The sequence below is a fragment of the Perissodus microlepis genome, chromosome 7, assembly GCF_051167445.1.
Source record: "Perissodus microlepis isolate ML-2025 ecotype Zambia chromosome 7, ASM5116744v1, whole genome shotgun sequence".
NCBI classification, from domain to species: domain Eukaryota; kingdom Metazoa; phylum Chordata; class Actinopteri; order Cichliformes; family Cichlidae; genus Perissodus; species Perissodus microlepis.
This window is the reverse complement of record NC_140467.1, coordinates 25,704,838-25,730,100: the sequence shown is the minus strand read 5'-3', so window position 1 is coordinate 25,730,100 and position 25,263 is coordinate 25,704,838. Positions and strand designations below refer to the sequence as shown.

The 25,263-nt window shown below is 40.0% G+C and overlaps 1 protein-coding gene and 1 long non-coding RNA gene across 2 annotated transcripts in view; one reads left to right on the top strand and one right to left on the bottom strand.

Annotated features, from left to right (window-relative positions):
* The first annotated feature begins 2,045 nt into the window (after positions 1-2,045).
* LOC146383178 (aminopeptidase N-like) overlaps positions 2,046-25,263 on the top strand; it is a 37,703-nt gene continuing 14,485 nt past the window's right edge. Inside the window, exons 1-16 of the mRNA XM_084934386.1 lie at positions 2,046-2,170; positions 4,605-4,702; positions 6,858-6,974; positions 8,190-8,376; positions 8,481-8,623; positions 10,112-10,248; positions 10,349-10,475; positions 11,292-11,446; positions 11,521-11,634; positions 11,731-11,874; positions 13,780-13,845; positions 13,956-14,021; positions 14,426-14,598; positions 16,577-16,656; positions 16,764-16,894; positions 19,414-19,469. Of these exons, the coding sequence (XP_084790512.1) occupies positions 2,046-2,170; positions 4,605-4,702; positions 6,858-6,974; positions 8,190-8,376; positions 8,481-8,623; positions 10,112-10,248; positions 10,349-10,475; positions 11,292-11,446; positions 11,521-11,634; positions 11,731-11,874; positions 13,780-13,845; positions 13,956-14,021; positions 14,426-14,598; positions 16,577-16,656; positions 16,764-16,894; positions 19,414-19,469 (1,919 nt within the window). The remainder of the gene's footprint in view (positions 2,171-4,604; positions 4,703-6,857; positions 6,975-8,189; positions 8,377-8,480; positions 8,624-10,111; positions 10,249-10,348; positions 10,476-11,291; positions 11,447-11,520; positions 11,635-11,730; positions 11,875-13,779; positions 13,846-13,955; positions 14,022-14,425; positions 14,599-16,576; positions 16,657-16,763; positions 16,895-19,413; positions 19,470-25,263) is intronic.
* On the bottom strand, positions 22,368-23,970 carry LOC146383179 (uncharacterized). Its single transcript, XR_014800730.1, has 2 exons — positions 23,724-23,970; positions 22,368-23,070 (listed from the first exon to the last, which is right to left on the bottom strand). It is a non-coding gene; the product is annotated as an uncharacterized LOC146383179 (long non-coding RNA).

Below are 25,263 nucleotides of genomic sequence, written 5' to 3'. Positions count from 1 at the left end.
TTTAAAAAATTAAAAAAAAACAAAAATCTCAAAACGAGAATCAGAAAAGGAAATGCACGTCAGAATCTGGCAATTATAACTTTGGCCAAATTACTGACAATAAAACCTCCCAACAAAAAGTTGTCCAGTCTGCAGCAAACACATATAACTGCACATACATGACTGAATGGGAGTGCTTCAAAACATGCTCTAGAATTCTTGAATGTTTTTTAGTATTAAAGTGAAGCTTAGTGATAAATCAGCACATCCACCGCTGCACAATAGAAATAACAGCTGTAGGTAAACGACAATTTCAAAAAGACTGATGTGTGGCACAGATGAGTTCTTTCATATTGATTTTTTGATTTAGAAATAAAAAATATAGATAGATGTGTGATGTTTCCCTGTGGTCTTAAGACCCAAGAAGGGAGACCAGAGCGATGGATCTACAAAAGACATAACTGAACTTAAGCCAGTGATTAGCTGCAAAGAGATAACCACAAAACATAAAAATGTAGCACACAGCAGCTAAAAGTATGGTGCTAATATAGTCAAAAAAAGCCTTTAGATTTACACACATTATAGCAACAACCTGAACTATTTATCAGACACCAGTTCAGACAAATCAGCTACTTACCAAAGACAGCCTGTCATATAATCTTCTCCTGTGCACCTCACAGACTGTCTGTTCAGAGAACCTGACACATTATCTGGATGAAATATTACAGTGGAGCCTGAACCCACAGTGAGTGGAGCTCTGCAGCCGTGTACAGCTGTACACCAGTGAGTGATGCGCACTCACTGCCAACAACATAAAGGCATTTTATATTGGTGCACATTTTGTAAAATTAAGTTTACTCAATTGAATAAGAAACAATTTTATTTTTTTCTTAGGAATGTTGTGTGCTTCTCATTATGATGATTTTTTTAAATCATAGAAGCTATGTGATACTGCAAAATCCACTTCCCTTTATCCAACATTTTACAGGGTGCGCAAGGACAAGAGAAAAGACATGAAAAGTGACAAATGATGCCACCTGAGAGCCATTCCTAAGTGACCAAAATCAATAACAATAACAACAAAAAGAAAACATGCTGTTTAAACCAGCATTACTTGTTCTATGTAGACGTGTCTAAATCAGTGTCACTACTGAGAACAGGAAGGCTGTGCAGAGGGTAATTTACTGCCAAAAAATGAGTGGCTACTACCCCTGGAGGCAGCCGATGATCACAAGCTCCTCCAGTCTCAGGAAAACCAGGGCCATCACGGGTGACACCTTGCACCCTGCCAAACACCTGTTTTATGTTTGACCTGCTACCTCGTGTCAGCACCTCAGGTCACTCAGGTCCTGCACCTCCAGACTCACAAACAGCTTCTTTGACCATACATTTTATACAGCTTAAGCACATTATCTACCTCACATTTATGGTGAGTTAAGAATTAATAGTTAAGCTAACATGTATGTCTTTGGGAGGAAGCTGGGGTGGCTACCAGCTGTGAGGCAGTGTACTGCACCATCTCGCCGTTCAAATTTCCCAACTCTAAATGTCAGCCTTGACAACCAAGAGATAGGGCTAAGAGTGATGACTGGTAATGGGCCTTTGAGTTGTCAGTATCTTACAAGGTTTGACCTCTGAACACTGAGTCAAAGATGATAAGAATCTTTATGTTATCCAATGTGTGAATTCTCATTGGACATGCAGTGTTTTATGACTGATGTGTAAACAGGCAGTAAAACATTATTGTGCAGTTTACTACTACAAAATAGAAAGTCATCGTCAAAAGCAGCACAATTCCCACAAGTGCCAACCTAATATATAATCCATTTATTTCACACATTGAGAGGACTTGATTGTGGCAGAAGGGGAGGTCGTAGTTAAATGCTGATAGTCACCTCTCTTTGTCATTCATAGGAGATTCAGCAAACCAGACAAGCTCAGTTTAAACAGGGCTTTGCTAATTCACAACTGAGCTGCCACTGAAGACTGAGATCAGGGTTTATTCAACAACTGGACTTGTTCCACTCTGCCATTTTGTTCACATCTATCTGTAGGACATCTTTGCAATGGGAAATACCTGCAGAGTCAGTACTTTGTGTGTAATCTTAGCCTTGGTCTCCATAGCAACCATTGTCACATTGTGGACTCTTGCCCTGACAGATCATGGTGATGTTAAAGCTCCTTGGGACAGGTAGGATATTAATTGGCAAAAACATACCTTTTATTGTTTTTATTACCATTTTATAACCAGGGACCTTATAATTACTGCAACCTAGTCTAGTTGGATTAATGATTTCTGAAATGGAATAACTAAAAAAAATGGTATGATGTAAACAAATTATCTTTGAACTTGACAAAAATGAAATTTATGATTTTTGGAAATTGGGTAAAAGAGGAGGAAGTAACTCTGTCCATTGATGGAGTTCCGATTGAGAGAGTTACTGAACTCCGTTTTTTGGGGGTAGTATTGGATGATAAATTAACATGGAAATCTCATATTGAACATGTTAGAAAAAAGATGTTTAAAAATATTTATATTTTGGATAATGCCAGAGATATACTAGATTATAAGGCAATGCGTATTTTATATTTCTCACTAATTTTCCCCTATCTCAGTTATTGTGCTAAAGTGTGGGGGAATACATATGCAACTAATATAAATCCTCTATACGGTACTTGTTACAGAAGAAAGTGGTACAAATGGTTCATAATGTTAAATATAGAGAACATACAAATAATCTGTTTATAAAATCGAAATTGTTGAAATTTGAAGACTTAGTGAAATTACAGACATTATTATTTATGTCCAAGGCAAGAAATAATACATTACCTCTTAAGTTACAAAGTTTGTCTGTATTGTGTTCAGGAAGTGGGGATGGCAGAAGGAAGTTTGACTTTAAGCATCAGTTTACTAGGACCACACAAAGGCAAATGTGTCCGACAGTTAAGGGTATAAGAATATGGAATTCTCTTCAATCTTAGGAGTTGTACAAATATGCACCGTTTTAAAATGCGTTACATACTTAAAAATGTAAATCAATATGAAGAACATGAAAGTAATTTGGGCTAAATGTGGAAGGTGTCATGGCTGGGGGCAGTCATGTAGTGTATTGAAAAAAGGATCCAAAATTCAGGTACTGGCTGGGGTGCGAGTGAGTGTTTATTTACAGCGGTGATAAGGTGACAAAAACAGGAAGAGCAGAGCGGGGAGTAAACAAACCTAAACTGGGAAAACTAACGAACAAAACTTAAACCAGACACTCACGGGAGGAGGAGCAAAATGCACAAAGAGAGATGGCAGAGAGACGCAGAATGAATACCGGGTAACATAGAATAATGCAGATTGACATGGAATTAAACAGACGACGCGACAGAGAGCACAGGAAAACACAGGGCTTAAATACACGGGGAGTAATCAGGGAATGGGCCACAGGAGGGAGACACAGCTGGGAGCAATTAGGCTAACGAGACAGGGGAGAGGTAAAACTGAACACACTGACATGAGACATGAACTTTCAGAATAGAACAGGAAACTAACAGACACAGAGAACCAGACAGGACACTGAACTTGACAGGCAGACTCATGAGCAGACACAATAACACCATGGACAGACAGAGAGAACACAGGCAGGCATGAAACAAAAACACTAACACATAGCAAACCTAAACAAAAGACAAAACAGAATAACCGAGAACAAAGAATAATATAAAGAAACACAAAACACCGAGTCCTCAGACTCAGGACCATGACAGAAGGAAAAATTTTCATTGCCATTTAGTGCTGTATATTGTGATTATACTGATTTGTTGTTAGTTTTGCATTGTTACATAAAGATACATATTAGAGGGTTTTTTGGGTTGTTGGCGCCCTCTTGTAAGAATAATTAGATTGCAGATAGGGGGCAGGTGCTAATAAGAATTTATTCTTCTGCTCCTTTTCACCCATGGGTGCAGTGTTATATTAATGGGAAGGAGGATTTGTATGAAGGAAATGAAACACTGTTGAACCATATGTGAAATAAATAAATGAATGAAATGGAATAAATGAAATTTAAATGTTTGTTTACGGTCCTGTACTGTTTGAGGTGTTTATATATATTTTTAATATTTCTGTTATTTAGACATACTGAACAGGCATAATATCATGGTCACTTCCCTAATATTGCATTGGTTCCCTTTTTGCTACAAAAATGGGAACACAACTGTGATGCACCATGTATTCTAACACCTTTCTATCAGAACCAGTATTAACCTTTTGGTAATTTGAGCCTACTGGATCAGACAACACGGGCCAGCCTTCACAGCATGGATTAAATAGCCTTGACCAACCATGACCCTGTCACTAGTTCACCACTGTTCCTTCCTTGGACCACTTTTGATAAATACCACTGCAGACTGGGAACATCCCACAAGAGCTGCAGTTTTGGAGATACTCTGACCCAGTCGTCTCCCTATCACAATTTGGCATTTTTAAACTTGCTCAAATATTGATGCACAATCCTTTTTTCTGCTTGTAACACATCAACTTCAAGGACAAACATTTGTAAATGATCAAATATAAATAAAACAAGCTGGATAGCAATGTCTGAAATAAGTCCTATTATTTTTGTGCTTATTCTCCTAAGCTACCGTCTCTCCATGGATGTGATTCCTGAGTACTACAACATCACCATGTGGCCTCGTCTCAGTCCAGACCCAAACAATGGTCTCTACATTTTCACGGGTGAGTAAAACCTTACTGTATAGGTTCCCTGTGACCTAAAGTAAGGTGTATAATATGAAGACTGACAGTGCATTGACTATCATTTTGTATTAATTATCTGTTCTTCATAGTGGTTGAAATGGTGTTTAGGTCTTTTATTTCAGCAAAAGTAGGATAGGGAATATCAATCTGTATTGAAATTCAAATCCTACTTTAGCAAAAACATTTTAATTATGACACACATTGGATGGTCAGAATGTCATTCCCATCATGCATGCATGTCTAGCAAGAGGACCCTAGAGTGTGTTGTAATCAGCACCAAAAGAACCAAGCCACATCAGATAAGCTGTCTGAGTATGTTTTTCTTATGCACTGTATGAAGTTGATATGTCAGTATGTGGTTATAAAGTGACAATGATTATGTGCATTATTCACACAAATATGTATAGCATCTGAGCACATGGTAGTATGCTTAGCAAGCTAGCAAACTAGACCATTAACACAATGCTAACAAGGGAAATACATTAGAATAGAAACAAAAACTTGCTGAATTAGAACCCCTCTGAAAGTATTCAAAGTGAATGACCAAGCACTTTTGATACAAGAAGTCACATAGTTAAAACAGCAGCAGCAGAGATGGTTGTGGTGTATGACAGGCATGTTTATTTTGAAAAACAAGGCTTATCTGTTCTTGCATATAGTCATTAATGTGTGTAATTATAAATGCTGATTTGTAGTTATCTTCACTCACATGTAACATTGTGTTTTACAGTTATCTCCAGTAAGCATCACAAGGTTATACTATGGTAATAATAGGTTGAGATGTGATGTTTGAGATGAAATTAAAGGGTAAATTTGTAGATAATATTTTTTTTTATTGGATGAGAAAATTGTGCCGTTTTCTTAAGAGGGAAAATATATCAAAATGGCCTGTATTTGTATAGCGGTTTACTAGTCCCAAAGGACCCCAAAGCGCTTTACACATTCAGTCATCCACCCATTTACACACACATTCACACACTGGTGATGCCCTGGGGCGCACTGAGAGAGTTCAGAGCTGTGTTGAAGGCTGATGCTTAATGGGTAAATGGGTCTAACGGGAGAGATGATATAGACACATGTCATCCTTAAAATACTCAGTGCTGTAGATCAATTTACCCTAAAATATATAAAGCTCATACAAATCTAAAACAGTAATGTGCAGACAGTAATGTAGCAGTAATATTCATAAAATTTAAACCAAAAAGTAAGGCAACACATCTTTGCAACATCCCTGAACCCAACCCAGCAGAAGAAGGAGGACACCCAGATGAGTTGTCATGGAAGGCGCAGCAAACGATTGGCTCAGTAGGCATCCCCACTCCCCACATCCCACCACGGTGCAGGAAGAAGTTGGCCTGGGGCCCACAATGTCATCGCCCTGGAACACCAAGTAGTCCGGGGCAGAACCCTCAACACAAAGAGTAGACTGGAGTGTGCAGATGAGTTCCAAGACTTGGGGCTCATCTGTACACTGCGTCACAACACCAGACATTTCTTCAGTTACAGACAGTAAAGGGACTGGTCTGGGTCCAAGACAAGCTGCACCCGGCAACAGTTGCTTTCCTGGACACCCCACCCCACCCAATTGGCCTACGGGCACCCATGAGTCCTGGAGGCACAGATCAGACATCTCAACGTGAGTTGACCCACACCACATGGTGAGGTGGCCAGACCAACTCATCACAAGGAGAGACCCAGCCAGAGACTAGACGACCACGGGCACCGGGGCCTCAGACCTATCACCTGGCCCTGCCCAGATCAGGCCAGCCACCTAGCCAGGAGACAACCTCTGCCACCACAAGCACCCCAGGCCCGCTACCTTACTAATGCTTAATAGTCTTGATATATGATCAATCATCCAGGTAAAGAAATCCCAAAAAATTTATTCTGGACGTCCAGATGAACAGAAGAAACTTTTAGGGAATGCCTTAATAGTGTGTCATTATTATAAAGGGTTACCTTCAAATGTTTTATTCACTGTTATTAGTGATTTATTTTCTCTGTATCTGCATTTAGGTTTCTCTACTATACTTTTATTTCCGCAGAGATTTCATTGGTGCCTGTGTTAAACTACCACTGCAATGGAGGTTGCATTAATATAAGTTAGCATTTTTCTTTTTTTCATGTGTTTCAGGCCAGTCCACTGTGCAGTTTGAGTGTGTGAAAGAAACAAATTTGATACTGATTCATTCCAGTCAACTGAGCTACACCAGGCAAGACAACGAACACATGGCCAGTGTCACCACTGCAGGTACCATCAAAGTCTTAATACAAAGTAAAGTAACAATTCTTAATTTTATTAGGATCTCAGAAATCATTTTACTAGTTCTGCTGTTAATACTATTGCATACATAAAACTGTGAGAGCAGCAGAAGATGTATTGAGTTACAGATGTTTTCAAAGATATTATTACCTTTCTGATATTAACAAATTAAGTATTGCTGTAGGATAACACATTTTAAAAAATCAAAATTTTGAAGAAAAAACTTATTTATGCATGTTTAGCTTTTGTTTGTGAAGGTTCTCAGTCATCCAGGTCATTGTAGTCTAAGGAGCTGCGTCTGGACTTCTTTAAGTTTCTTGAAGACGTTTCAGCTCTCATTCGAGAAGCTTCTTCAGATCTAAGAGCAAGCCCTATTGGGAGTGTCCCTAAGAGGGCTGTGGACCCCCTATTGATCCTCTGCCTAATCACAAGAGCCAAAGTGTGCAAACGGGTGTGTGTGTGTGTGTGTGTGTGTGTGTGTGTGTGTGTGTCCAAGAACGGGTCTCCAGCACCAGGCACCGACGTGGTCCACCCTAATGGCTGAAGAAGCTGACTGCACTCCATAAGCATCTGGCAGTACAAATGAACCAGCTGCTAGTCGATGACAGACACCCAGAATGGCTAACTGTAGGGCGGACAGTCCTGATCCCCAAGGACACCAGAAGGGACTGGTCCCATCCAACTACCAGCCAATAACCCGCCTCAGTACCACATGGATGCTCCTCTCAGGCATCATAGCGGCTAAGATGAATAGGCACATGGCACAATACATGAGCGGAGCACAGAAAGGGATTGGCCAGAGTACCAGAGGAGCAAAACACCAGCCACTAGTAGATAACCCTAACCCAGACTGCAAGACTAGGCTGACCAACCTTGCACTGCCTGGATTGATTAGGCCTATGACTCGATGCCCCACACCTGGATCCTGGAATTCCTAGAATTGTACTAGATCAACAGGACCCTAAGAGGCTACGTTAGCAACTCTATGGGGATGTGGTATACAACACTAGATGCCAACTTCAAGCCCATAGCACAGGTTGCCATCAAGTGCGGGATCTACCAATTAGATCCTCTGTCCCCACTCCCCCGCTATATATAGGCCTGAACCTATATATATGTGTGTGTGTGTGTGTATGTTGTTATTACATTCTTGGAGATTATACAGAGAGACCGTTAAAGATGTTTTGTTTTTTTTCTCTCCAGATGGTACAGCTGCTCTGATTATAGAATCAACATGGCTGCAGCCAGAAACACAGTATCTGGTTATCAACTTAAAAAGTAAATTACGTCAAGGACAGAAGTATCAGCTGTACACTGAGTTCACTGGAGAACTAGCTGATGACTTGTCAGGGTTTTACAGGAGTGAGTATGAAGAAGATGGATTACAAAAGTAAGTCCTCTTTGTGTCCTTCTATGGCTGGATTTGTTTCACTGGTGTCATTTTAAACCTCTACACTCACTATTTGCATGTGTGGAATTTTTGATCATTTACAGGATAGTTGCCACCTCTCAGATGCATCCAACTTATGCCAGGAAGACCTTTCCTTGTTTTGATGAGCCAGCTTTGAAAGCCATTTTCCATATAACGCTCATTCACCTGCCTGGAACAGTAGCCCTTTCAAATGGCATGGAAAGAGGTCAGTGCATCTAAACACAGTGTCAAGATCTGCAACAGCAGATCATAAGGAGCACAGAAGAGGATCGAAATAAAGACGCATAGACACAGGAGACAACAGAAGCTGAGTCGTTTATTTAGGCTGGTAGACAACTGTGACAATACAAAAACATGAGGGCGATTAGGGAACGTAGAGAGACATGGGAACAGAGCTGGAGCAAACTACACATAACGAGACAGGGAGAACAACACTGAACACAATACATATGAGACAAGGAATACCAAAGTAAAACAGTAAACACGACAGAGACGGAGACGAGGAGCCAAGATCCACAAAAATGTCCATGGAAGAGAACACAAAGCACATGATAGACAGACATGACCAAGTGCCAGGGGACTAGAGATGGTAAAGACATGAGAGACAGAGAGAGAGAGAGAGAGAGAGAGAGAGAGAGAGAGAGAACAAACAGAGACACGACTGAGGAAAAAGGTAAATAACTAGAGGGCACGACTAACTCTCACTGGAGACACCGGACAAGACAAAGACAAAAGGAACCTAAAAGAAAGGAAACCAGAAATACAAATAAACTGAGAGACAACAAAGGAACTAAACTCAAGACTAAATGGTACAAAACTTGGACTTAAATCATCTTTATCATGCAAGGAAAGAGTCATGAAACCAAAATAAACTCAAAACACTGGATTAAAGACCCAGGACCATGACACACAGTTCAAATAACACAGTTCTAAGTGTTTATTAGAATATTTTAGTTTTAATTCTGTTGAATGCATGTGATGCATTTGGCGTTAGCATAAACCCTTTAGATTCAAACTAATTTAGACGACTGCCAGACACAACCTAGACCTGGTGCTACAATTTGTGCTACGGAGAAATTTGCAGTCATGTGTTTAACTAAATGTCAATTAAGAAAAAAGGTAATATCTTAAAGCTCTGTCATAATGACCAAATGCTGTAGCCAAAACAAGTCCGTTTTATTAATACAGCTTCTCTCTTTAACTCTAAAACTTAAAAATAAAAAATCTTTGTGCTGCTATGAAATTTAAGTTGTTAAATAAAATTCAGAATACTAAATACAGAAAAAGTTATAGCTTCACTGGACACAAGGCCAGACTACATGTGTTGATCAGATTAATTATGAGCTTCAGAATCAATAACCTATAACCTTACTAAATAGTAATTTAACAGAATAGCTCATATAAATATTCATGAATTTGTAGGAAATTTGACCAGCTGCTGGAAAAAGGTTCCTCAGCTAGACTACTTTAGTTTTAATTCTGTTGGATTCACATGATGTAGCTATAAAAGACTAATATGGTATTTTTGTCACCCTGATGGGCAGGGTGTGTGTCTATTTTAAAGTTTGTATGTCTCATATGGACAGTCATCATCGTGTTTAACAAAAAAAATGTTGCACACAGTAGCATTACCAAAACCTTGTCTTCTATTACTTCATTCATAGTCACTGATAACTTTAGTTGTGTTCTTCAGATATTGCTAACATCACCATTGATGGAGTAAGTTGGACAAAAACCAAGTTTGAACCCACCAAGAAAATGTCCACCTATCTGTTGGCCATCATTGTCTCTGACTACACATATATCAATACCACACAAAAAGACCCTCAGGTAATTGTCTGTGTACTTTGGTTGACTTGCTCCAAAACTGGAAGAACTGTGTCAAAAACGTTTGTGAAAGAGTTGGTTGCTGTTTTGTTTTTGTTTTCAGATTCGTATCTGGGCTCGAAGGAAGGCCATTGACCTAGGACAGGGAAACTATGCTCTCAATGTAACTGGACCTATACTGGACTTCTTCCAGTCATACTATAACATTGCCTACCCTCTAACTAAATCAGGTGACCCTGCTTTTATAACAGGTGTTGTTATAACATGATGTTAGTGTTTTAGCTTTTCCAATTATTGGATAGATATTGGGTTGGGGTGTGTGTGTGTGTGTGTGTGTGTGTGTGTGGGGGGGGGGGGGGTTCTTTTACCTATCCAGATTACTGAGAGAGAGTCTGTCTGCACAATTTCAGATGAATTGATATGATTGTTTATTAACCCCTTGTATGAAAGTGAATTAAAAGTCTTGTTGCAAATGGTAAACATACTGAGACCCGATTTGCATAAATTAATAGAAACATTAAAAGAGGTTTCATCAAAAGATGACATTCAAAAACAAGTGTCTTTTTTCATACATTGTTCATATTTATAATGAAGATAAATCCAGTTTCCACTTAATCTCTAGGCAAATCAGCACAACCTGGATTTTAATTAATGAATCAATTAATTCATTAATTAATTACCAAAGGTTTTGGTTGAAACCACAAGGTCTCACAGTGGTTTCACATGAAGGGTGGAAGCATAAGGGTAACAAGACACAGAAGAAACTAATCAAGTGCAGTGACACAAACGAAGTAAAACTACAAGAAGAGAGGCAAAAGAACCAAAATCAAAAACCATTAGAGTTCTTACTATAATTATAGAAATAAAGAAAATCAGAAAGCTATAAACTAAAAACTCTCATCAATAAAACTCACAGACCACAACAGTTTATACCAGTTGAGGGAATTAAGGAATTGTGTGTCTTATAGCAAATTGTTTAATTACATTCTTAAGATAACTTGAAGCAATTCCTTAAACCTATATTAAATCTGCTCTCTTCCTCACAGACCAAATTGCTCTACCAGACTTTTATTATAGTGCAATGGAGAATTGGGGTTTGGTGACCTACAGGGAAACCAATCTTCTTTATGACCCTGAAACTTCCTCCAGTAGGAATAAAGAGAAGACTGCCACCATTATTGCCCATGAATTAGCACACATGGTAAGCTGTTTTGCCTTTTGATTTGTTCGCTCCTTGATAACTCAACAAATTAATTCATGCCATGTCTGGTACAGTGGTTTGGTAACCTGGTGACCCTGCGCTGGTGGAATGAAGTCTGGCTCAATGAAGGCTTTGCTTCATATGTGGCTTACCTAGGAGCAGACCATGCTGAGCCCACATGGAATGTTGTGAGAACAGACTTTTGCATTTGGACCTGATCTTACATGCATTGTTGTCATAGTGTAAAATCCTCTTAAAACATTCCTGTTCGTCTGTTTGCCCAGAGAGACCTGATAGTACTTGACAAGATTCATAAAGTTTTTGCTGTCGATGCCTTGACTTCTTCTCATCCTCTGTCCTCTAACGAAGACAGTATTGTCCTACCTAACCAAATCAGTGAACAATTTGATGTCATCTCATACAGCAAGGTACAGAAGCTGCAACACCGTACAGTATCACTACTCATCAACTGCTTATTATCCTTAATTGAATAAGATTTATGTATCCAAAAATGCCCAAATTGTCTTTATCTAGCCTTTTGAGTTTATTAAACCTAAGTAGTTTAAATAAGATTAATTGGAGGAGATTAATTGAGATCTCTTTTAACTTAACATATCTCACCCTACTGAATAACTACGGTCCAGAGAGGATTTGGCCTCAGATTTGGAGGTGCTGATTCTCATTCCCACTGCTTTACACTTGGCTGTGAACCATTCCAGTGTGAGTCAGAGGCCATCACCCGATTAAGCCAACAGAACCACATCATCTGTGAAATCAGAGAGGAGATTCTGAGACCACCGAAGTGAAAGCCTTCCTCCATTTGGCTACGCCTAGAAATTCTGTCCATATATATTACAAAAAGAATTGGTGCCAAAGGGCAGCCCTGGCCATCACCCACCTGGAATGAGTCCAATTCATTGCCAGCTATGTGGACCAACCTCATGGAACGGTTGTATAAGGATCAAATGGCTCATAGCAATTGGCCAGAAAACCCTATACTCCTGAAGGACCGCCCAACGGACACTCCCAGGGACACGGTCGAATGCCTTCTTCAAGTCCACAAAGCACATATAGACTGGTTGGGCAAACTCCCGTGTACCCTTTATCCCCTCGAGTATCCTCGAGAGGATAAAGAGCTTCTCCAGTGTTCCACGACCAGGACAAAAACCACCCCAGTCTGCCAATCCAGAGTTACCCCCCAGCCCCGATCTCTACACAACATTGTAGAGGTGTGTCAACCAAGACAGCCATGCAATATCCAAAGCCTTCAGGAACTCAGGGCAAACCTCATTCACCACAGGGGCCCTGGCACCAAGGAGTTGTTTAACTGCCTCAGTGACCTCCCCCCTAGAGATAAACAAGTCATCCCCCTTGTCCCCAGGCTCTGCTTTCTCCACGGAAGACCTCTCAGTGGGAGTAAGGAGGTCCTCAAAGTATTCCTTCCACCCTGACAATGCTCTCAGCTGAAGAACCTTAACACCACTAGGGTTCAGATCCGAGAGGTTGTTCCAAGTGCAAATCCAGACTGAGACAGTCCCCTCTCCAGGAGACTGGTACCAGAGGCCAAGCCGTGTGTTGAGGAGAGCCCAACTATATCTAGCCGGTAACTCTCAACCTCACACACTAACTCAGGCTCCTTCCCCACCAGGGAGGTGACATTCCATGTCCCAATCACTAGTTTAGGTAGTCAGAGATCGGTCTGCCTGGGCCTCTGCTCCTGGCCGCTGTCCAACACACATTGCAACCGACTCCTAGGGCGCCTCCTGTGGGTAGTGGGCCTACAGGAGGATGGGCCCATGTCCCTTTTTCAGGCTGTGCCTGGTCAGGCCCCGTGGAAGGTCTGGCCACCAGAAGCTCAACCTTGGGCACCCTACCTGGGCCTGGCTCCAGGGCAGGGCCCTGGTAACCCTGTCGTGGGCAGGGTGAACTGTTCCCTCGATGTTCTACTCATAAGGGTCTTTTGAATGGCTCTTTGTCTGGTCCCTCACCCAGGACCAGTTTGTTATGGGTAACCTTACCAGGGGGCAACCCCACCCAACAATATAGCCCCTGGAATCTCTGGGACACACAAACCCCTCCAGGACAATAAGGTAGCGATTCACGGAGAGGGGTAGCGATTCCATAATGATTGAATACAAAATAAGAAATAGCCCTGAAGATACTGACACTGTAGATCTGAAAGATCAGGAATAGAACCACTTTGAGATAAATGTACATGTCCTGAATAACTAGTGTTTTTCAGCTGCTGTACACTGTACGATATATTGTGTTAATTTTTTTCATTATTATAAACTGAGTAACTGATAGATTGAACAAAATTTTTACCTCTTCAGGGTGCAGCAGTGTTGAGGATGCTTTCAGACTTTCTCTCAGAGCCGGTCTTCATCCAGGGACTGAGTGTATGTTTTTGTATATTTCTTTTAGTTAGTTAATGAGATACATCACCTTAGCCAATATTGTTCAGCCACAGATAATTAAGAATTTTGGATTGTTTTCCTTTTTTCTGCAGACTTACCTCAATCACTTTGGATACAGTAATACAGTAGGGAATGACTTGTGGCATCATCTGCAGATGGTAAAATGATGATTTCTTTTTTTATTTACAAAGGTTGTATGTGACTTTGACATTTTGTTGCAGTTACAAAACATGATTGTTTGGTATATTCTTTAAAAAGGGATAGTTACATTACCAAATTTTTTTTTAACATTTTATGGCATTTTGAAATTTCTCACACTACCAGGCTGTGCAGCCAGACACAAAATCATCTGCATGTATTGCCATATGATTCTACAAAGGACTGAGGTTCTATTAAAACACACAGTACAAAACATTTCACAAATTTTAAATTTCACAATAGCTGACAAATGTTATTACTGCAAACTTCTTATATTTTATTTTCATTTTGTCTTAAAGTTATTATCATTATGCCTCTGGTGTTTTTTTAACTAAATTCTTTTTGGTACTTTTTTAATCTACAGGCTGTGAAAGACAATAATGGTTCACTTCCTCATTCAGTTGATCGAATTATGAGTCCCTGGGTGCTTCAGATGGGATTTCCTGTGGTTACTATAAATACAGCCATAGGGAAAGTATCCCAGAAGCACTTCCTGCTGGATGCAGATTCTAACGTCACAGTCAAATCACCTTACAAGTATGCAGAACTACAGCTTTTGAAATGCAAATATGCTTGACTCATTGTGGCAGTATTGAGAAATATGTCATTTTTTATACGTGCTTCCCACAGCGTTTAGATTTAGTCTAAAGTCAACTTAGATTTAGTTACGTTTTGTTTTCATAGCACAAGTTCACAGCAATAGTTATTTCAAAAAGCTTTGTATAGTAATAAAAAATAGCTGGCAGTATGAGAGAAAGAAGTCCAATAATCTGAAAATCTCAAACAGCCCTTTGCAATAGCAGGAAGAAAGAACTCCCTTTTAACAGGAAGAGATCTCTGGTAGAATCAGGCTCAGGGAGGAACTATAAACACATCAGGAAAGTGTTTGCTTGTTTAGGGTTGTTCACCACATCCCCATCAAATTCCTGATAAAGGCTCTTAGGATCCTGTTGCATCCTTCTCTGACAGAACAATTTTTAGAGGGTATAGCAGACGTGGCAGTTGGTTGACTTGAAACCACAACGTAAATCTCCACATTTCTCAAAATATTATTTCAGCTTTTTTTTCTTGAAATGGCCTTTTGGGTTTAAACTTGAAATTGTGACAGCTCAAGATGGACAATAATAATGAAAGAAAATCTGAAATAACTGGCACAGGTAATGATACAGGGAGGAATCTAGACAGCAACGTTTGGTTAAATGAGAAATCAAAATGTATTCTTATAGTTAGGGATGGGAATTGATAAGATTTTCACGATTCCATTTTCGATTCTGCTTAACGATTCGATTCTTTAACGATTCGATTCTTTAACGATTCGATTCTTTATCGATTCTCTTATCGATTTTCTTATCGATTCTTGTTTTTAAAAAAGGAGAACACTAAGGTCGATTAGCTTAGAACTTTCTTTTATATCGTCTCTTTGAACAAGATAGAAATTTAGGAGTAACATGGCCTTACAAACCCAACAGTGAGATCTTAAGCCTACGGCTGTAAAATATTAATAAAATAAATATTCTTCTGTAGCAATAACAAAGTATAACATAAATTATTCCGTAGCAATTACACAAGAATATCCAGTAATGTCCCTGCCTACAATTAAACACATTCACTTACCGAAAATCGGGGGCATCTACTGTGGCAAATAGGTGCAAGCCTTTGACCACAAACTTAGTCACTGCTCTGTGACACTCGACTATCCTGGACTAAAAGGAGACGCTAACGGTAGACTGCAGCGAGAACTGCCAGCATCTCAGCCAGCCAGACTCTGTCTGTCTCTCTCATCATGGTCACCTAAATGCACAGTAATGGCAGGTTTTGTAATAAGGCAGATCGCGCTGACATAATATGCACTGTTAGTTGATTATTTACCTGCCGCATTAACGGGAGAGGACGTGCAAACGTTACCGCTGCTGCTGGGTTGAGATTCACGAGTCCGGAGCAGAATTAAAAACACGACATTCATTTAAGGTCATCGTGTGTTTTGTGAGCAAATGCTTTTGCATATTCGTAGTGTTTCCTCCCTTAAATGAAAGATCTATTTTGCAAGTATTGCAAGTTGCCCTGTTGTCATCTGTTCTTGTAAAGTACAACCAAACTTCTGAGCGGTTGTGCCGCTTAGGCGCCATGTTTCCTGCCAGGTACATGACGCTCAGCAACGTGGTGCAGTCATTCGAGGCGACTGGAATCGATAAGGGAATCGTTTGCAAAAATGGCAAACAATTCCAAGGAATTGAAACAGTGGGAACCGGTTCTCAACAAGAATCGATTTTCGATCCCCATCCCTACTTATAGTATTTATAGAAAGTTAGACCCTTTCTAACTCTCTATTTTGTTCAAACACTTGACACATGTAATCACATAACATTATTGGATCACCTTATTTAAGGTCCTCTTAAACAGTGAATTGCTAAACCGAATTAAATAGAAATATTAAATTCACAAGTATTTCTCAGAGCTGCACCTGTTAGTAACTTGTTTGGTATATGAATGACGCTAAATGTGTTGCCTTCCCCAGCTATGAGTGGCTGATTCCTATTCGATGGATGAGGGGTGGTACGGTCCAGAAAGATATCTGGTGGCTCATGGAAAAGGAAGGTAAAGCTGGTACACAGTTTTGATGTGGTTTTACAAGTACAATACAAATGTAATTAAACTTTTTGAAAATTTAAGCATGTGGGTTTTTTTTTCTTTTCCTCCATCAGTGATAAACTTAGAAATGAGGAGTGATGGTTTTTGGGTACTGGCCAACATTAATGTAACTGGATATTACCGGGTAAACTATGACTTGGGAAACTGGGAACGCCTTTTCACCCAGCTTAATACAAATCACAAGGTACACAGACACTCTCTGACATGATTCACATTTTCTCATTTAATGGATGCAGGACATCAATTTCGTTATTTTCTGTTATCAGTATTTATGCATATGCATAATGAGATATGCATATGTACATATAAAAAATTCCCCTCTCATCCCTGTGGGCAGTCTTTATCCTTCAAACTCAGGTCCTCAACCAGATCTTGGATGTTGTTCCTGGGATTTGGTGAAGCCACACCTAGCTTGGGGGGAGTTACTGAACCAAGTGCTCCGATTACCACTGGAACCACTGTTACAGTCACCCTCCACATCTTCTCGAGCTCTTCTCTGTGTCACAGCGGGGAACGCCTATGTATTTATGAAATGGACCCAAATGCAGACACAGGAGAGATAAACTGAGGTTTAAAGAAAAAGTGAGCCTTTATTGCGGGCTGGCAAAACTAAACTAAGACCTACACTGGGAAATACTAAATTAGCTATGAAAACAATTTTCCTTGGGATAAATAAAGTATTATCAATCAACCAGTCAATCAACCAATCAAAACAGTTTTGATGGATAAGAACATGAAACTGAAAAGGAACATGCGACTATGGAGCTATGAAATGAACCAAACATGAACATGAACCTGAACAGTAGAGAAAACTCTGTGACTTGACCTGATTCAACATGAATGCAAACAGACGACCCAACAAAGACTGCATGGATCACACAGACTAAATACAGACAAGAGGTGATCAGGGAAAGTGGAAACACATAGGGAAACAGCTGACACAAATGAACGTCATGACACCACAGGGAAGAGTAACACTAAGCACAATGAACATAGAAACAGACTTTCAAAATAAACCAGGAAACATGGAGAGACAGAGACGTTACAACACCGGCTTGACAACATGAAACACACAGACAAGAAATTCAAGTCATACTGACACAGAGGAAAAGAACAGACTCACACAAGGGAACATAGATGAAAACCTAAACTGGAATAACACTTAACTTAATCCTAACTGATAATACCAACACAAGACTTTTATTTTCACATATTTTCAATATAATATAAGAAATAAAAATTACAAAATGAACTCAAAATGCTGGGTCACAGACCCATCCCCTGAGACTCTGAGCCCCTGGTACTTCTCCAGCTTCTCGTGTTCCTTCTTCCTGATGTTGCTATCATTCGGTATCGCTAAGGCTGTCACTACGGCTGTCTTCTTCTGCTTGTCCACCACTACTATGTCCGGTTGGTACATACCAAGCAGGAGCCCATCCTTCCATGATGGTTCCTCCTCGTTCTTGGGTTTCTGCTGCCTGAGGTATTCTTACCAATTACCTAGTGGTAAGTGGTAAGGAGAAATGACAGCCCCAATTTGACAACTGTAAGAATTTATATGATGGCAAGGACCAATCAGCTAAGTAAAGACAAATGACAGCCCATAATTATTTTAAGAACTGAAGGTCAGTCAGTCTGGAAAATTGCTAAAACTTTGATTGTGTCCCCGAGTGCAGTTGCAAAAACCATCAAGCGCTACAACGAAACTGGCTCACAACAGGACCACAACAGGAAAGGAAGGCCAAGAGTCACCTCTGTTGATAAATTCATCCAAGTCACCAGCCTCAAAAACTGCAAGTTAACAACACCTCAGATTAGAGCCCAGATAAATGCCGCACAGAGTTCCAGTAGCAGACACATCTCTACATCAACTGTTCAGAGGAGGCCGCATGAATCAGGCCTTTATGGTCAAATAGCTGCTAAGAAACCACTACTAAGGAAAAGCAACAAGCAGAAGAGATTTCCTTCGGCCAAGAAACACAAGGAATGGACATTAGACCAGTGGAAATCTGTGCATTGGTCTGATGAGTCCAAATGTGAGATCTTTGGTTCCACTCGCCGTGTCTTTGTGTGATGCAGAAAAGGTGAACGAATGGTCTCTACATGTGTGGTTCCCACCATGAAGCATGAAGGTGGTGTGATAGTCTGGGGGTGCTTTGCTGGTGACACTGTTGGGGATTTCTTGAAAATTGAAGGCACACTGAATCAGCATGCCTACCACAGCATCCTGTGGCAACATGCCATCCCATCCTGTTTGTGTTTAGTTGGACCATCATTTATTTTTCAACAGGACAATGACCCCAAACACACCTCCAGACTGTGTGAACGCTATTTGACCAAGAAGGAGAGAGATGGAGCGCTGCGCCAGATGGCCTCCACAGTCACCTTACCTTAACCCAATCGAGATGGTTTGGGATGAGATGGACCCCAGAGTGAAGGCAAAAGGGCCAACAAGTGCTCAGAATCTCTGGGAACTCCTTCAAGACTGTTGAAAAAAAACATTTTAGGTGACTACATCATGAAGCTCATCGAGAGAATGCCAAGAGTGTGCAAAGAAGTAATCAAAGTAAAGGGGAATTATTTAAGAGAAACTAAAATATAAAACATGTTTTAAGTTATTTCACACTTTTTTTTTTACTATACAAGTCCATATGTGTTCATTCATAGTTTTGATGTCTTCAGCAAGAATCTATATCATTCCAGGTTATACCAGTGATAAACAGAGCACAACTTGTGGATGATGCATTCAGTCTGGCCAGGTAGGTCCATTAAGTTGCAGTTTTTCACTAATTTGCAGTTATAATAATTCTGGTGTCTTTTATATATACCCACTGATAAAAAAGTAACTATATAACTTTCCCTATTTGAGACAATGAAGTACTGACTCAAGTGCAAGCTTTAGGTTTTTACGCAGATCTTTTCTTTTGATGCCACCTTTTGCTTTTCAGTAACTACATTTTCCCTCCAGACTTAGTTAATTGCTGTTTTTCAATTTAAAGTTTTGGAAGCTTACATTTCTATTATTTATAATCAGGAAATACAGATGATTAGTAATGAAGAAGTAAGGGCAGCTACGAAGAGAATGAAAAGTGGAAAGGAAGCTGGTGCCATGGTCCCGGATCTTTGAGCCAGTTTTTTGTTGTGGACTCCTGGGCCTTTCTTTTGGTTTTCAGAGATGATTTAAGTTCATGCTCAGTATTTTTTATTCCGAGTTTAGTATTTCCTTGTGCTTCTGAGTTCCTTATGTATATTTTCTCAGGATGTCTTGTTTGATTATGTTAGTTCCTTTAATGTCCGAGTCTCTGTGTTCTGTCCTCAATGTAAAACCCTACCATTCCAAAGGAACTACAAGTAAGCCTGCAGTCTGAGAGCAAAGTGTTCTATAGTGGCACCATGGGACACTAAGGACTTTAAGATAAAATGGGGCCTGCTCATTCAAGACCTTTTATGTGAGGAGAAGGATTTTAAATTGGATTTTTGGATTTATAAAGGAGCCAATGAAGAAAATCCAGTATGGGTGAAATATGCTCTCCCTTTCTAGACTATGTGAGTACTCCTGCTGCAGCATTTTGGATCAACTGAAGGCTTTTTGTTGAGTTCTTAGGACAGCCTGATAAAAATGGATTACAATAGCCAAGCCTAGAAGTAATCAATGCATGAACTAGTTTTTCAACATCACTTTAAAAAAACAGGATGTTCCTAATTTTAGAAATTTTGCACAAATAGAAGAAAGCAGTCCTACATATTTGTTTAATATGTGCATTGAAGGACATAGCCTGGTAAAAAACACCAACTCCAGGACTTGTCACAGTCTTACTTGAGCAGAGGAAAAGCAAACTCTTTGCGTTTTGCGGGGCGGCATCGTGGTGGGGGCGGCATCACAGGCATCGGCAAAAAAAAAAATTAAAAAAAAAAATAGCTCGTTCTCTTGCTGCCCCGACGTCAGCCAGCGCATATTGGGAATGGCATAGGCATCGATCGGTTTTCTATCGGCCATTTGCTGGGAGTAAGGGCGCCCTCCGTTTGCGAGGTGCGCCTGCTGCTTGCGGCACAGGGAGGAGAGGGCGGGGCGGCGGGGGATTCTCTGACTGGCTGGAGCAGCATCTAATAACCTACCCGCAAAATAAAAACAAACCAACAAACACGAAAACACCAGACATTATGATACAGACTTAAAATTTGCACCGATGTTTTTTCGAAATTCTATACGCGAAAAGTGAGCGCGAGAGCCCTCGGTGCACCTGCTTGCTGCTGAAGTCAAAGTAAACTTTATTGTCATCTCCGCTACATACAGTCCAGTATATAGAGAGACGAGATGACGAGGCTCCAGTTACAGCAGTGCAAGTAAACAAACAATATATATAAGAAGAGTAAGAAAATAAATATACACTTTAGGACTAGGGGTAAAGGGATCAATAACAATTTAAAATTTACAGTTTGATGATTTAAAGTCTCACACACAACCCGTCGAAAGGGGAGGGGCCGGCTGCTTCCAAATAGAGCACATTTCAATCATAATGTTGTAAATCCAAGCCCATCATGTATTCATGATTTGAATCCTGGGTTGTGTGAAATCCCAGAAATACACCTTAGACAAAGTGAATCTGTGAACTAAGGTGTAAGTACGGTGGCCCTGAGAGGCCAAACGGACTGCAACTTCAGAAAACACTTGCAAAAAGAAAAATGCTGCAAAAAGAAAAATGCTGCAAAAAGAAAAACACTTGCAAAAAGAAAAATGCTGCAAAAAGAAAAACGCTGCAAAAAGAAAAATGCTGCTAAAAGAAAAATGCTGCAAAAAGAAAAACGCTGCAAAAAGAAAAATGCTGCAAAAGCACACAAAGCACAACGGAAATAGGAAAAAAGACAACGGAAATGTTTCTGGGGAGACAATAACCGGACGGACCAGTTGCACGAACCAAAACATGTATGTATGGCTGTATCCCAATTCAGGGACTGTTTCCCAATTCAGGGTCTGCAGCGTTAAAGTACGCAGCCTTAACGGTCCTCAAGGGCCGCACTCAAAGACCGCTGAGGCCGGAAGTGTGAGGCTTGTAGGCTTGTGAAATGGGATGGTCTAGCCTCCGTTGCGCTGCCCAGGTTGCCTAGCAACCATGATACTAACAGCTGGAAACGTTTCATACAGCTTTGTTTGACAGAAATGAAGGAGAACATATTTTGTACATTTGTTTCTACACGAGCTGTGTGATTTGATAAGTATCTGAGGCTGAGACCACAGGACTGTAAAACATGATTTTTGGGCTTCATTTCTGTACTGAACAGTCATTTAAGATTAGCTAGTAAATAACAATTAGCTAATGTTGTTCATGAGACTAAAGTCATCTCACTTTGGTAATGTAAATATAATATGGCCAATATTATATTAATCATTATTAGTTATTACAGCAGTGAACATGAACTCTGTGCCAAACACTGAGCTTCAGTAAAGATTCAAGTTGCATTTATTTATATTTCCTATCACCTTAAATCTTCACTTAAAGACAAGTATCTGTGACAGTGTATATATAGATGTATTATATATAAGAGACAAATATTGTTCTTTTAATATGTTGGCATTACTAAATTTGGCTCAATATGTGTGGAAAAAGCAAATGTACGAGCTGTGATAACTGTTTCTGATCGAATGAAGAGTAGACTGATATATTAAATATTCCTTTATTGGGTGAGAAAATCAGACCATGTCATAACTGCTTTAAGTCATACAGAATAGATATCAGAGCCTTAAACAGGCTGACTTCTGTTAAATGGGTCAAACTGGGCAGAAAGCATCCAAACGCATAACATCCTTATAGAATATGATGTAACACTATAGATCAATTTACCTCAGAATATATAAAGCATATAAAAAATTACAGCAATATGATGCAACAAACACAGCAGTGCTACTAATCCAAAATACTCAAAGCTTCATAGAACTGAAACAAACATTTATTTTTAGCTCCATTCTGCTGCTGATACATACTTTAGGTTTCTGAACATTAAACTTGTTTCTGCCTTTCATAGTGTGTAACTTGAAGGCCCTGAGTACTTTCTCCCACACTGAAAACACTGGAATGCTAAAATTATTTGAACATTACCTAATAAGACTAATTCAGGACAGACAATTAGTTATTTAAACTTTCCTAGCAGTCCTTCACAAACAGGGAACAGTCTGTCTATTCTCTCCATCTGTCAGCTGCTGCTGGCTCTTCCTCCTCCTCTTCCTCACACACTGCTGAGTTTGTCCTGGTGGATCATCAGGGGTGCAAAGCCTCACAGATGATGTGCAGCAGTGGGTCCCTCAGTCTGTCCTCACTCTGGACACTTGCAGTTGTCACACATGGAAATCAAATGTATGATAAGCTGCAGGATTCAAACACAAGTGTAACTTATAAATGAATGTTCATACTTTTATTCCACAATCAGAGAGAAAGAAACAGAGAGAGAGTGCAGGACAGACAGACAGGTGACAGTCTCAGGTGTATACACTGCTACAAACAGGAGGATTTAGTGTTTGTGTTATTACCAGTGCTAAACAAGAAGAGTTCCCAGATGTTACAGTGGACACATGTGTGACTCCTGTGATTAAAGCATCTTTCTTTCAGCTTAACGAGTGAACCGTCAGCTCGTTCAAACACACGTTAAAGTCCGTTTGGCTCGACACCACCGAACAGAGGCAGCAATATAACATAGCTAACATTAGCAGTGCAGTGAATCCTGCTTGTGCCGTGATATTCAGGACTGCAAACCGAGCAGCATCACTGACTTTCAGCTTGTTGTGTTTGTGGATATATGACTGACTTTAATTATCCACAAAATCATCAGATTCTCTGTAAGATTAAGGTCGACTATCTAACGGCGTATAAAGTAAAGGCTTTAAAACAAAGTAAATGCTGAAAGTACAAACATCGCTAATGTCACATAACTTTGCCGGCATGTGGCCAACAGTAATGTTTTAATGTTCCTCATTATTAAACATTTGCACATAAATAAGTGACATAATATTCAGAACTTACTTTTGAAAGTTTACTCTTTGGCCGCTCCACTTCTTTGAAGTGTCTCCCAGTCCCAGTGCACTTGTTAGCATGTTTTGGTTCGTGCAACTGGTCCGTCCGGTTATTGTCTCCCCAGAAACATTTCCGTTGTCTTTTTTCCTATTTCCGTTGTGCTTTGTGTGCTTTTGCAGCGTTTTTCTTTTTGCAGCATTTTTCTTTTTGCAGCGTTTTTCTTTTTGCAGCATTTTTCTTTTTGCAGCGTTTTTCTTTTTGCAGCATTTTTATTTTTGCAGCATTTTTCTTTTTGCAAGTGTTTTTCTTTTTGCAGCATTTTTCTTTTTGCAAGTGTTTTCTGAAGTTGCAGTCCATTTGGCCTCTCAGGGCCACCGTATGTAGGTCTATTAGGTTATGTTGTGGTGATCCTCGAGTTGGGGGATTTGTGTTCATACTGGAGTGCAAAATTAAAACCAATGGAAGATGGACAAGAAACGTTCAAAGCCATCAGGTGCTCAGTTTAGAAAAAATAGAAAAGAAGAGGAGGAGAAACGAGCAAAAGATACAGGTAAGCAGATGTGTGATTGGATAATGGCAGGTCATCCTGAAACAATCGGAATCATATTCAGAATACTTTAGTAATCCCTAAGGGAATTATGTGGGTTACAGTTGCTCCAAGAAGAAGTGGTAAAAATAGTAACAGTAACAGACTAAACTCCAAACAATACATTATGTTACAGATTTTAATATTAATTAGTCATTGTCAATTGTTGATTTGTCCTGTTCTCATTGTATGACGAATTATGATGGCTGTTTGGTAGCGGTTTGCATACTATGCATACTCTCTCTCTCTTCATATGTGTGTGTGTGTGTTTCTGTGGTGAAATTCAGTATGGTTCCGACAACAGTTTTATGTTAATGTACAATATGTACAATATGTTTTATGTGTGTGTGTGTGTGTGGGGGGCAAACAGGGTAGGACCGCCACTGCCATAAACATACTTATTTTAATGCAGATATTGTCACAATTAATTATCAGCATATTAGACATGCAACCCTCCTATCTGCAGACAGATGTCAAGCCAGCTACACAACAACAACAGATTATGAGCTAACATTACACCGACTAATTTGAGGTTCAAGTGTTCTAAAAATCACACTCTCCCTTTAATACACAGTTTTATTACCTTCTCACATTGTATGAGAGTTTATTTGCTAAGCGTCATAGGCAGAATCTGGGCTCATCACTGAACATAATATTCCTCCACATGTTCATGATGCACCAGTGCACATGTTGCCAACATCAGCTCAAATGGGCCTGATGGTGAAGGGCACCCATGGCAGGCTTCCTGGCAGTACTGTAAGACCAGAGTTTGGCTGTGTCCAGTCTGTTCTGGGTAGAGATCCACCGGCTTCATCATCCTGCAAACTTTGACTGCAAATCTGTTGAAGACTAACTGCGGTCCCTGGCCTTCTTACAGTGTCATCTTCTTGGGGTGCTCATTTCAAGCCCTGTGTCTGAAATTCCCTGTTATATGGAATTTTGTGTTCAATTTGGAGATGATAC